The 12,978-nt window shown below is 43.9% G+C and overlaps 1 protein-coding gene across 4 annotated transcripts in view; it reads left to right on the top strand.

Annotated features, from left to right (window-relative positions):
* PARD3B (par-3 family cell polarity regulator beta) overlaps window positions 1–12,978 on the top strand; it is an 894,180-nt gene that overhangs the window by 640,258 nt on the left and 240,944 nt on the right. Inside the window, exon 20 of one of the 4 annotated variants that reach the window (XM_061607921.1) lies at window positions 12,659–12,690. The exons of the other annotated variants lie outside the window; for them this stretch is intronic. Within the exon in view, the coding sequence (XP_061463905.1) occupies window positions 12,659–12,690 (32 nt within the window). The remainder of the gene's footprint in view (window positions 1–12,658; window positions 12,691–12,978) is intronic. 4 annotated transcript variants of the gene reach the window in all.

The raw sequence follows: 12,978 nt of genomic DNA, 5'->3' as shown, positions 1-12,978 counted from the left end.
ATTTCTATGCCACCCATTAACAAAAAGTTCTCAGAGCAGTTCACAAATAGGCAGTACACCATGAAGTGTAAAAATGGAACATAGAATCAAATCTTAAACAAATATTTGGCTAAATGTTATATAGTTTACATTGGTCAATAATTTTGTGCTGATTAGTGCTCAGAAAAAAGAGGTCAGCTACGTAGTTTACATTATTGTATCAGGTCTTAAAGATACACATAAAGACTCTATGCATTGAGAAGTTTGGTTTTTTAAGATGTTTTTAGGGCTTTATCATTTGTTTGCTTTACTGGGCTCCCTTTGGGAGGAAGGGCAGGATATAAATGTAATAAATAAATACATTATGAATTATTGCATAGAGTATGAGGATCTCCAAACTCAAGTCAAAGACAGACTTAATGCAGAGGTTTTCAGTATCAGCCAGGACTTATACCAGGCATCTTGTAGTATTGTGATGGTCTTATGATGAAACAGTTCAGTTTCCAAGGGACATGAAGAACGGATAGTAATTGTTTTTAGATGCCAGCATGGCTCCCCCTCACACAAATGTGGGAATTGTTCTCCTTGACTTAATTTGGCTATAAATGCTTGTTGGTGAAGCCATTGCCTGAGTAAAAGATAATCTGAATTTGTCTCTTTCTAGGTGCATCTGCACATGCCTTTCCCTTCCCAGTTTTTTTTTTTTTGCTAGCTGCCTCTGTTTCTGTCTGATCCTCCCCTGCATTTCTCTTCTAATTTCCCTCAAGTAGATTCCTCTTCTGGGCCCCTGGCCTATGATAAACTTGGACTCCAGGTTGACTCTCTGGGGCTACTTTGATACAACTGCTTCCTAATGTTAACTAAGCTGTCCTGTCTCCCATTCCAGTCCTATCCAAGACCGTACTTTCCACCCACAGCCTGGTTATGACAGGGTTTGCTGGGATTATAGCCACACAAAAACACATTATAAATTGGCAGTTTGCCACCATCTGCTTTTTTTAAAAAAAAAACTCTAAAGCAGCAGGACTCTGATATTTTGATTTCATTTTTTTAGTTGTGTTGGTTTCAGTGTCCATCTGTTGAGTCTTTAGGTTCCAACTGCTAACCACATATCAGCACCATGCAACACAAATCTATTGCAATACATTGTAGTACACTTCATTAATAAATCTGACCAAAAGGGTAAACCGTACTCATGTAAAATAAAATGAGCTTGTTAGAATTTTCCCAGATCAAAACATGCAGGTTATCTTAGCTATGGGGTGGTAGGTTACTTACACATAAGAAGAAGAAGAAGAAAATGTTTCAAAGCTTAACATCTTCCCTGGATGACATAGCTTATAGTTGGGGGACTTATAGCTAACTTGATTACAGGAGATCTGTTGTGAGCATAAATTACTCCTGCAGATTAAAAAAATCCAAGCTGTCTCTCTACCTCTTTGACAAAAAACACAGAGTGAAATCCAGCCAGGATAGCTTTTTCCTTCTTTTTAAAGACTTCGGCAGTATTTTTTTATGGTAAGCTTATCTGGGAACTTGCCATAGACTACAAAGTTATGCAGGAAGACAGAACCAGTGGGCTGGGGATTCAAGATATTAGTTCTTTTGAAGACTGCTATATACGGGTTACCGTAAGAAAAGACAGATAGAGTTCATCCTTGTGAAGGAAATTGACTTTGCTGGAATGGACTTTGTATGGACCAAACTTTTATAAGATCATTTGTGTTACATGAACATGTAAACTCTTGCCTGTATGTTGTTTTAGGGATTATAGGGTTAACTTGCCATACCTGCCCTGCCTTGGGGCTCAAATGGGAAGTGAGAACTCAGTTGAGGATGTAGAGAGAATGTCATGTTCCTTGTCTTGTCTGAGAGCTTGGAATTAAAGGCTCCAGTATTTCCTGGTGCCTATAACCTGGGCTCCAATACTTCCTGGTGCCTCTAGCTGAGCAGAGCCTATGATTGACAGGGGCAGGTAGGCAGAGGCTATTTTTAGAGGTAGCTGGCCTATTGAGAGTTAGCTCAAGGTGGAACTCAGCATGATAAGAACAAAGAAGGAAGGGCTGTGATTCTAAAGAAGATTCTACAGAGAATGGTATGGTAAAGGTCTGCTTAGTTTCAGGGGAAATTGGTGGCATTTTAATATTTATCCATTGGAAAGCTGCTTGTATGCTAGCAACCCTTCCCTGTATGCCTATATTCTAAGAACTTATTTTTAAAATCTTTTAGTAAACTTTATTTTGTTCATAAAATTGTTGTGGTCTCTATTTTAAACACCCCACACACCTAGAAGCCATTAGCTATGCTACTTGAGAGGCTTCAGAGAGACCCAAGGAAATCCTAGGCTGATTGATTATTGGCATTCTTGCAGGAGAAAAACCAAACATCCAGTGGCAGCAAAGTCTAAAGGGAAAGGTGGCCAGAGCACGCTCTTTGGCCATGTCTCCCTTCTCTGGTGGCACAAGACCCAAGGTGGCTGGGGTGCTGTCACAATCCTAAAGTTAAACAGTCTGCTTGTTTGTTGGCTAACCCCAGTAGAGTGTAGGGCAACATATATCCATGTCACCAATGCATGTGTCACTGGCCAAGTCAACTGCCTACAGGAACGGACACAGCTGGTAGACCAGTTTGAGTTGGCCAGAAGCATTCCTGGCTACCGCAGCCACCTGACATTCAAGCAGCAGGGCAGGATCCAGGAGGACTCCCAAACTGCGGACCTGCTCCTTCAAGGGGAGTGCAACCCCATCCAGAACAGGTTGCAGCCCCGTCTCTGGTACAGTTTTTCCCTTGACTAGCAGTACTTCTGTCTTGTCTGGATTAAGTTTCAGTTTTTAGCCCATATTCAGCCCTTCACAGCCTCCAGACACCGGTTTAGGATGAGCACTCCCTCCCTGCAATCAGGTGGTAGGGAGAGATAGAGCTGAGTGTCATCAGCATATTGATGACATTGTACTCCAAATCCCCTGATGACTTTTCTTAGCGGTTTCATATAAATGTTAAAGAGCATGGGGGACAGAATGGAACCTTGCGGTACCCCACAGGCCAATGGCCAGGGGGTCGAGCAGTAGTTTCCCAGCTCCACTTTCTGAGTCCTGTCCATCAGGTAGGACCAGAGCCACCGTAAAACAGTGCCTCCCAATCCCATCCCAGCTAGACGGCCCAGAAGGATACCATGGTCGATTGTATCAAAGGCCGCCAAGGGGTCCAGCAGCACCAACAGGGATGCACTTCCCCTGTCTGATGCCCTGCGTAGGTCATCATGCAGGGCAACCAAGGCAGTCTCTGTCCCATGACTGGGCCTGAAGCCTGATTGAAAAGGGTCTAGATAGTCCGATTCATCCAGGAAAACTTAGAGCTGAGCAGCCACTACCCGCTCAATCACCTTGCCCAGAAAGGGGAGATTAGAGACTGGGCAGAAGTTGTTAAGATCCACAGGGTCTAACAAAGACTTTTTTAACAAAGGTCTTATCACCCTCAACAATGTTGGCATAGAACCTTCCCTTAGGAGGTGGTAATTAAACATGCCAACCAGTCAGCCACTGGGAGATTTGATTAACCAGGATGGGCAAGGGTCAAGGGAACAAGTAGTGGCCCTCGATTCTCCCAGAATCCTGTCCACATCCTCAGGCTTTACAAGCTGAAAAGTATCCATAGAAAAATGACCAGAGGAAGCTTCAGGGACAACTGGTACAACTGTAGTTAATGAGGAGTCCAAGTCAGTCTGAATGCAAGCAATTTTATCTGCAAATTGCCTCGCAAACATGTCACAGCAAGCGACTGGCGGCTCAGAGTCGAATGTAGGGCCAGAACCCAAAAGACCCAGACCACCCAGAAAAGCATCGCCGGATGACACTGAGCAGACACAATGGTGGCACAGAAGTGCACTTTCTTCGCTGCCATCGCTGCCACATGATAGGCTCAAAAATGAGCTCTAGCCTGTGTTTGATCGGAAGTGGACTGAGTTTTTCTCCATCATCGCTTTAGCCGTCGTCCCAGCCGTTTCATCAGGCCCAAGGTTTGAGTAAACCAAGGTGTATCATGGGCCTTCCCTGGTGGGATAGGGCACTTTGGAGCAATAGTGTCTACCGCCCTGGTCACCTCCATATTCCAGAGATTGACCAGGGCTTCGGCAGTATCGCCAGCCATGCTGGGAGTATCCCCCAGAGCATTCAGGAAACCATCTGGATCCATGAGTCACCGGGGGCGGACCATCTTAATAGGCCCTTCACCCCTGCGAAGGTTACCGAGGGCACAAAGTCTAAACCTTGTCAGGTGGTGATCTATCAATGACAATGGAGTCACTAAGAACTCCTCCACCCTCAGATCACCTTCTTCCTGTCCCAAACAGAACACAAGATCAAGTGTGTGTCCTGCCACATGCGTTGGTCCAGATGATATTAGAGACAGCCCCATGGTTGTCATGGCAGCCATGAAGTCCTGAGCTGGACCGGTGAGTCTAATCTCAGCAATTTATGTTGAAGTCACCCAGGACCATCAACCTGGGGAATTGCAACACCAATGCCGAGACCAGTTCCACCAGCTCAGGGAGGGAGACTGTTGGGCAGCGGTGTGGACGGTACACCAACAGAATCCCCACTCTGTCTCTCTGACCCAATGTCAGGCACACACACTCAAAGCTGGAGGTGTTAGGGACAGGGTACCTGACAGGGGAGATAGATTCCCTGCAGACAATTGCGACCCCACCTCCCCGTCCCCTGGATCTAGACCGCTGGAGTGCCACAAAACATGGTGGGCAGAGCTGGGAGAGACCTACTCCGCCTTGGGCATTTAGCCAGGTTTTGGTAATACAAGCAAGGTCAGCGCATTCATCCAGGATTAAGTCCTGAATTAAAGTGGTTTTATTAGTCACTGACCTTGCATTCATCAGGAGGACAGTAAGATCCAGGGAGTTCCCAGCATAGCTACCAGTGTCCCAAGGGATGGAAGGGGAGCCAGAAGGGAAGCAAGCACAAAGATGTCTTATATCCCTTCCCCTGTAATGGCCAGTCTGCCTCCCACCACTATTACACCCCCTGCCCAGTATTACCTCAATAGCAGTCCCCCAGCTACTCCTACCCCGGCACATGTTAAAAGAAGCCTGACACTGGGGGGAGGGAAGCCTTGGCTAGAAGTGGCTCTCATGAAGGGGAGCTCTCTTCCCCACCCTCTGGCAGTTGTCTTCTCCCTTGTTAGCCCCAACTGGCTTCAGCTGGCACCCAGGCCTTGCAAGGGGTTAGCAGTTGACACTTGAGGAAGCCTGCAGATGGAGTTTTGCAGGAGGCCACAGCAACCAGGTGTAGGTTCTGCTGGGTTTCTCTCACCTTCCTCTTATGGCCAACTATGGCATCACTACTTAAATGTCCTTTCCCTATTTTAGTCCCCGTATCCCAAAGACTCGGGGCACATAACAATATTCACACCCACTCTCTAACACCTCTTACTTAACATTTACTCCTTAACTACATGTGCTTGAGAGTAAGCCCTATTGAATTTAGTGAACTGGCTTCTGAGCATACACACATAATAACAATCTATAAAATACTCAACAGCATATTAACTTTATTCTTGTAACGCAAGTTTCACTTTAGCTACTAAAAGGACTTCAGAATACTTCATACATATGGCTGTAACCGGTTGTGTCCCTCTGCTGATGGGAGGCTCTTTGATCCAATGGAAGCTTCTGATAGCTCAGCCTTTCCCAACCAGTGTGCCTCCAGATGTTGTTGGACCACAACTCCCATCAGCCTCAGCAAGCATTGCCAATGGCTGAGGCTGATGGGAGTTGTGGTCCAACAACATCTGGAGGCACACCGGTTGGGAAAGGCTGTGATAGCTGAAGAAAGGGGAGATGATTTTTGTGAATTTTCCCTTTCTCCTACAGTCCCCTGTGCCACATTCCATTCTATTCCAAAGACTCTTCCAGCCCTTCTGGAACAGAATTAGTGAAACATCTCTTCTCCTTTCTTTCTGCTATTGAAAGCCCCCACTGGATCAGAGTCTTTTGGCAGTAGCACCAACAAATTTGGCCATGCCTTTTCTTGGAAGAAATAGCCATTGGGCAATTGAGCTCCAATATAAAATAATTGTTTTCAATACAAGTTTGTTATGAACGGAATTGAGATCACTGATAGCACCTTTTAATGTATGTTCCAGTACTGCCTTCAGCAAAATTCTTTAAAAGATCCAGTATTAACTAATTATATATTCAGTATAGCTGAGGGCCATATTGAAGACCCAGCTTGGTCAAAAGGCAAACTAGAAATATAAAAATAAATAACATGCAAAAAGAGGTATGCTGCCTTTTGGCACTTATTTGATACTTTTACTCCACACTAAATAATAATTACTATTATCTTAATTAAAAGCTGTGCCTAGGCAATCCAAATTAGGTGCTAAGGAAAGCTTTATTTCACAACATGCATAACTTATGCAAATTGAACAAATGTGCATGATTTCTCTAATTTTGCATAATTTTTAATTCTGTTTTTGTAGTCCAGAAGGAACACGTTGCAAGGGGCAGTGGTGCCCCACCACCATGCTGTGGTGCCTTGACTTTTCAGCAAGCATTACCCATTGGCTTTCAGCATTTCGTTCCAGACAGAACAGCTAGAATCTAGATTTTTAGTTAAAGACTGAAATTCTCATAATCCTGAATGCTGTGCCCTGTACTACATTCTCCATTAGTTTGTAATTGATCTTGTGAATTATTGTGTAGACAAAGGACGCTGCTTAGGACTTAAATGTTGACCTACACTTCAACACACATTTTCTCATATCAGCAACTGGCTAGCAATTCCTCCTAGCAGCAAAACTAATACCAAAGTGTACATGAGCCATTCAGACAGTTGGATGCACTTGCCGAATAATGATTTAGATCATTTAGATTTGAGCTACTGTTAGGGAGACCAAAGAGGGAGGCAGTGAGCCAGTGGTGTCACTAGGGGGGTGCGGACCGCACCGGGTGACACCATCCGAGAGAGTGACACCCAGAGCCACCCCGCCCCTAGGCACCAGGAAGCAGGGCAGTTGACCCACGGAGTCAGTAGCAGCAATGACAAAGGGCGTGCCAGAGAGGGGGAGAGAGAGATAAGCGGCCCCCAGCCAATAAGCCAGTGTGGGCCCACCCCCAGAGGAGAGGCAGTCTGCAGGGCCACTCGGCTGTGCCCTCCCATTTTACCTTTGGCCTCCCTTCCCTCCCCCTGCGAGGCCGGCATCCACCCCCCCTCCTGGTTGCCTGATGAAGCCTGAGGCCTGGCTGGGGCCTGCTCGCCACTTGACGCCTGCCAAGATGCCGCACGGCTTCAAGGCCGGAGACCTCGTCTTCGCCAAGATGAAGGGATACCCGCACTGGCCCGCCCGGGTAGGTCTGTGTGAGAGAGATTAAAAGAGCAGGGGGGGGCATGGAGGGAGGGAGGAAGAGCTCTCCTTGTTGCCTGGCAACCACGCCCCTCCCTCCCTCCTGCACTGGGTGACACCAACCCTAGTGACGCCACTGCAGTGAGCAAAAGCAGGAGGGAGAAAACACCCTAACTCATATAGTTCCCATGGCATGGATGGAATTTGATAGCATTGTTTGAAATGCATGTGCATGTACCAAAGTCCAAATACAATGTAAAGTTAGTTGGTGGTAATCATAGAATACCATTTGCCTTTTTTGCGGCCTGTCACACTGTTGACTCATATTCAGATTGTGATCAACAACAATCCCAAGATCATTCTTGCATGAGGTATTGCTGAGCCAAGTATCCCCCATCTTATAACTGTTCACTTGGGAAAGTAGAACTTTGCACTTATCCCTGTTAAATTTCATTCTGTTGTTTTCAGCCCAGTGCTTCAGCCTATCAAGATCCCTTTGAATTTTGTTTCTGTTCTCCAGGGTATCAGCTATTCCTCCCAATTTTGTATCATCTGCAAATTTGATAAGCATTCCCTGCACCTCCTCATCCAAGTCATTAATAAAAATGTTGAAGAGCACTGGGCCCAGGACTAAGCCCTGCAGTGCCCCGCTCATTACCACACGCCAGTTTCAGAAGGAACCATTGATAAGCACTCTTTGAGTACAATTCTGTATCCAACTGTGGATTCAACTGATAGTTGTTCCATCCAGCCCACATTCAGCTAGTTTGCTAATCATGGGGTCCTTTGTAAAGTTAAGATATATTACATCCACAACATTCCCACAGTCTACCAGGAAAGTTATCCAATCAAATGTAACGTAGACAGTGGCTGTCAGTGAAACATGAGTTTGACCAAAGGATGACATGTTTCATATTGATAAAGCATCACCTGGCCTTTCCAAGACATATTCTCCCATTTCCCCTTTTTCAGGCAGTATTTACTGAGCCATCACCCTAAGCAGCTTATTCTCAAATGAACATGAAATCCCATTTCTTGAGTTGTGAGTATCGTGTGCATTCAGATGCATGTTTGGGTTCTTCTCCTAAGGTGTCAGTTTTCCCAGCTACTTAGTTTTGGAATAGTTTTAGTTTTCTTCTATCAGGGGCACTACTCTAGAGTGAAGTGCTGTTATAATTAAAATAAATAAAATAAAGCAGCAATGCCTGCTCAATAATATGCATGTTGGTGTGGAATGATTCGATCAGAGCCCTATGAAGGAAATTCCAATGTACCTGTATGACAGGGTAAACTGGCATATTAAATGATGCAAGCTGTAAAATCATTTGCTGATATGTTTGTCATACAAGGCCACTTGGGAAGCAGTTCCATTACAGTGGACCAAGCACAGAAAACCATCTCTTTGTGCCCTTGTTGTACAGATCTAATGGGTGGATAATATAATTAGGCAGGAGTTCCTATTTTTATTAATCCTCTTTTAAGATTGCATTTCAAAACTATCAAGAAGATAAATCTAGAAAGAGTAAAATGATATATTATTAAGAAGACATCACATTCCTCCTCCAAAATAGCCATTTCTGATTATTGTTACAACTTCATCTACCTTGTTGGATTCTTATCCAATTTGTTAGTTTGACTCTTCCCATACTTGTAACCATCCAAGAGCTCTTTCTTGATTTTAGAAATTAACCTAGTATATAGTTCCATCATTACATTTTCGGTTGTGTAATTTGCAGCACAAAATATACATTTTTAATATTAGTAGAGAATTTTCTAATACGTGTAAGTTTTTCTTGAATTAGCACAAAAACCAGAGCTTGGAAAAGTTACTTTTTTGAACTACAACCCCCATCAGCCCAATCCAGTGACCATGCTGGTTGGGGCTGATGGGAGTTGCAGTTCAAAAAAGTAACTTTTCCAAGCTCTGACAAAAACTATGTGTCATGGCCCCGTCGGAGGACTCATCAGATGAGGATGACTCGGGAGTAACAGCAGCAGACCCAGAAGGAGAAATGGAGGAAACTCCTGAGAACCCAGCTCCTTCTCCCCCTCAGCTGCAGAGCACCCCAGACACAGCTGAAGCCCTTCAGCCAGACGCAGACAATGAACAGGATACTCCCCCCTCACCTGCAGAACGTAGACAACAGAAGGTCAGGCAGAAGAGAGGCAGGCCTGGCCCCTTAAGGCCCAAACGCTGATGGCTCACACCTGCTGACAAACCTGCTCCTTAAAGACAAACCTTGGGTTCAGCTTGTTGCTGACTACAGCGTCAGGCGTGGCTTTGTGTGTTTCCAGATTCCCTGAACCTTACCTTGGACTGACCCCTTGGCAATTGAACCCGGACCTCTACTGACCTCGCTCCTGGACTTCTGGCTTGGCACGTAAGCTTGGAAAGGGCCTTGCCCTTATCACGCTTCATCCTCGTTAGCCTGCCAGATTTACAACCAGGCTGCCAGCTAAGGACTTTCCTGCCCTTGTAAATACCCAGGAATTTCCAGCCCCCGCCTGCACTGCTGTCTCGGTGCAGAGCTGACACTATGTAGTAAATGGACAAGATTCTCTCTTGATATAAAGTATAATACATGAGTCAGTGGAGGTAATTCAGTGGAAGTCAACTAAAACTCTGACCTTCAGACCTCAGGCAGCCAGATACTTTTTGCCCCCTTCAGTTACCATGCAAAACTCTGATGGCAGAAAACTGAAGCTTTCAGAAACAGATGCTAATGAACTGATATATAAAATTAAGTCAGATTAAATTAAACTTTATTTCTAAACAGCCTCATAGTAGAGTGTGTAAAATATTAATTTTTCTACATTATAATTTATCTTATAACAGCTGGAATAGCACAGTGGGGAGGAGAGCCTGGCTGGGAGTCCAGAGTCTGTGAGTTCAAATCCCTGCTCGTGTCTCCTGGGTGTCCAGGGCCAGCTAAAGATCATCCCACAGTGAGTGGCTCAGGGGTTACGTGCCCTGCCACCTGTGCAGCCGTGGGCAAGCTGCATAGTCCCAAGGAGCCCAGTTGTCCCCCAGCTGGCAGTTGGGGACAAGGAAGGGGCTGGCTTCTGCAGCTGTGGCAAGCTGAGCAGGCCCTAACCAGCTGGGGAGGACTAGCCTCAGAGGGGGAGGCAATGGTAAACCGCCTCTGAATACCGCTTACCATGAACACCCTATTCATAGGGTAGCCATAAGTCGGGATCGAGTTGAAGGCAGTCCATTTTTTTCATAATTTATCTTGAAAGCACTCCATGTATAAGAGAAGACATAGAGAGCATCCATTCAATTGCCCTCACCTACACACATACACACACCGCCAATCTCCTTCTGTATTTATGTTTTTACCTTTATTTGCAATGGAAATCTATCTTGGTTGTTGCCATGCATCAGGCATTCTCTGACAATGGGATCCATAACCTGCACTCTCACATTTTGTTGACAAAAATTGATTGGGTTTTAACTTTTCACATATATATCCATGTGTTTGTTGCATGAGGACATTGAATGGGCAGGCTGGGCCTCTACTTCTGTCTCCCTGTTATGTGACCTTCCTTTCATCTTTCTTTCAGACCCTTGGAGAATTAAGCTTCTTGCAGTTTTTAACTCTGTTCACTAATTGCTTGTGTGCTAGGGATTGTTACATTAAAGAAATAAAAGGAAATGCTCATTCTTTATTTTCATCTGTGGTAACCTCAGAGCCTCTGCTTAATCCTATTTTTGTTTTTTTACAGCTCTTCCAACTTTCTGGGGATTACTTGCATCTGAAGAATGTGCCCCCATTCCCCACCCATCCTGGAGGCTTGTTCTTGCCTCCAGTTAAGGGCATTACAGTAATTGGGGAAGGGGGGTTTCATGATTAAAGGATTTATTTGCTTCTATATCAAGCTCCAACTGCCTTTATGTCGGCACTGGCCTTACCATGGGTTAGAGCTTACTTGGGCTCTCTGTTAAACAGGTGTTGGAAACAAGCTTTCAAACCTGACAGGGTACTGAAAAAGATGCCACACAATCCTGCAGCCCATTCAAAATCGTGATGGACCATTGTATGACACTACTATGCTGGAGTTTTAGACTACTAGGTGCAGGGGGGTCAAAGTGTGTAGTTAAGATTAAGAAATGTTCAAGAAAGAACTTAGATATTAGTTAAAAGGTAGAGAATGCTGGATAAATTAATTTTGTCTAGAAAGATCTTATAAAAATGCACAGTTGTTACTTTTTTCTTACAGAAAATATGGACTTCTTGAAGCAGCTTTTTTTTTTTTGCAGAGATATTTGCACAAGTATAATATTTAGTTACTGAGAAACTGTGGTTTTCTCTTCCCCACTCCACTTTCTCTAAAAATTTATGGATCCCTGCATGTGACGATTGCACACATGGGGTTCTATGCCTCTGCATAAGTTAGATAACCTGCACTCACCTCCAGTTTCCCAGCACCTAATGAGAAACTGGCATGCAAAATAATCAGATACTGCAATTTGTACTCTGGCTATTCTCACAACAGTAAACCTAAGTTTCCCACTGAGTGTACACCCTACAGAGCTGGTGCTGGTCAAGGCTGTCTGACATAGTGTACCTGTGTCATGCATGGGTTGCAAACATCTGTAACCTGAGGTCCACACATTCAATTTTAGATGTACATAATCAAGAGATAGATTGATTCCATAATGGAAGCCACTGACCTGAACTTACAAGATCTGAACAGGGTGGTTTGTGACAGATGCTATTGCAGGTTGCTGATTCATACGATCACCGTAAGTCATAATCGACTTGAAGGCACATAACAACAAAAATCTTTGTCATATATCTAAAGTCTCTAATGTGCCAAGAGGTCCTCTGATTTCACATTCATTCTTATTTATTTATTATATTTATTAGTCGTTTTTTTCCAAAATGAAACTCAAAGCGACTTACAAAAAAGAAAAATCTCAAAAACATATACACAAGATAACAGTACAAAAGCATACCAAGCAAAACTCAATACAATAAATAGAACAATACGATAAAAATTGCAACACCCAATTCTTAGTAAAAGACACTTTTGTATAATTATTTTAAAGCACTTTTTCTATGTATTTATTTATTTATTTTACTGGGTAGCAAGTGTTGAATGGACCTTGATGTCTTCATTCCTTCTCATGTGTGCTCATGTTCCATGGGCATTTTTCTGTGTCAACTATTTTCCTTCTTCGCTGTCTCTGCCTAGCTGCCATCCAGTTATGACTTTACTCTTCTTATTTTTTTTCCAACTGCAAAAGTTGGTGGTTTTAAAACATTTATTATTCTCTTGCCATTCTTTTTATACATCCTCTATACCTGTTTGCTTCCAGGAGCGTCTTCTGTTCTTCAGAATGTAATAATGGTGGGTAAATCCTGGTGTTTTAATTGGCAGCTTTCCTATGCCTTAATCCCCCTCTTGCTTTTCATTCCCTGCTCTCTCTATACCAGGCTCATCTTGCTGCTGTGATCTTTTCTGTTGCTTTAATTATGGAGTAAGGCAGCTGAACGTTTAAGTTTCATATTATGAATAGTGCCTTGTTTAAAGTTTTCAGTTGCAAAGCAAATGTTGAATCATCTGAATTTGGCAAGGTTTGAAATTATACCTAGGTATGTTTTTACTATTCCTATTCCCAGCAGATTACACAATGGC

This window comes from Rhineura floridana, chromosome 2 (genome assembly GCF_030035675.1).
Source record: "Rhineura floridana isolate rRhiFlo1 chromosome 2, rRhiFlo1.hap2, whole genome shotgun sequence".
In the NCBI taxonomy this organism is placed as follows: Eukaryota; Metazoa; Chordata; class Lepidosauria; order Squamata; family Rhineuridae; genus Rhineura; species Rhineura floridana.
This window is presented reverse-complemented; position numbering and strand designations above follow the sequence as displayed.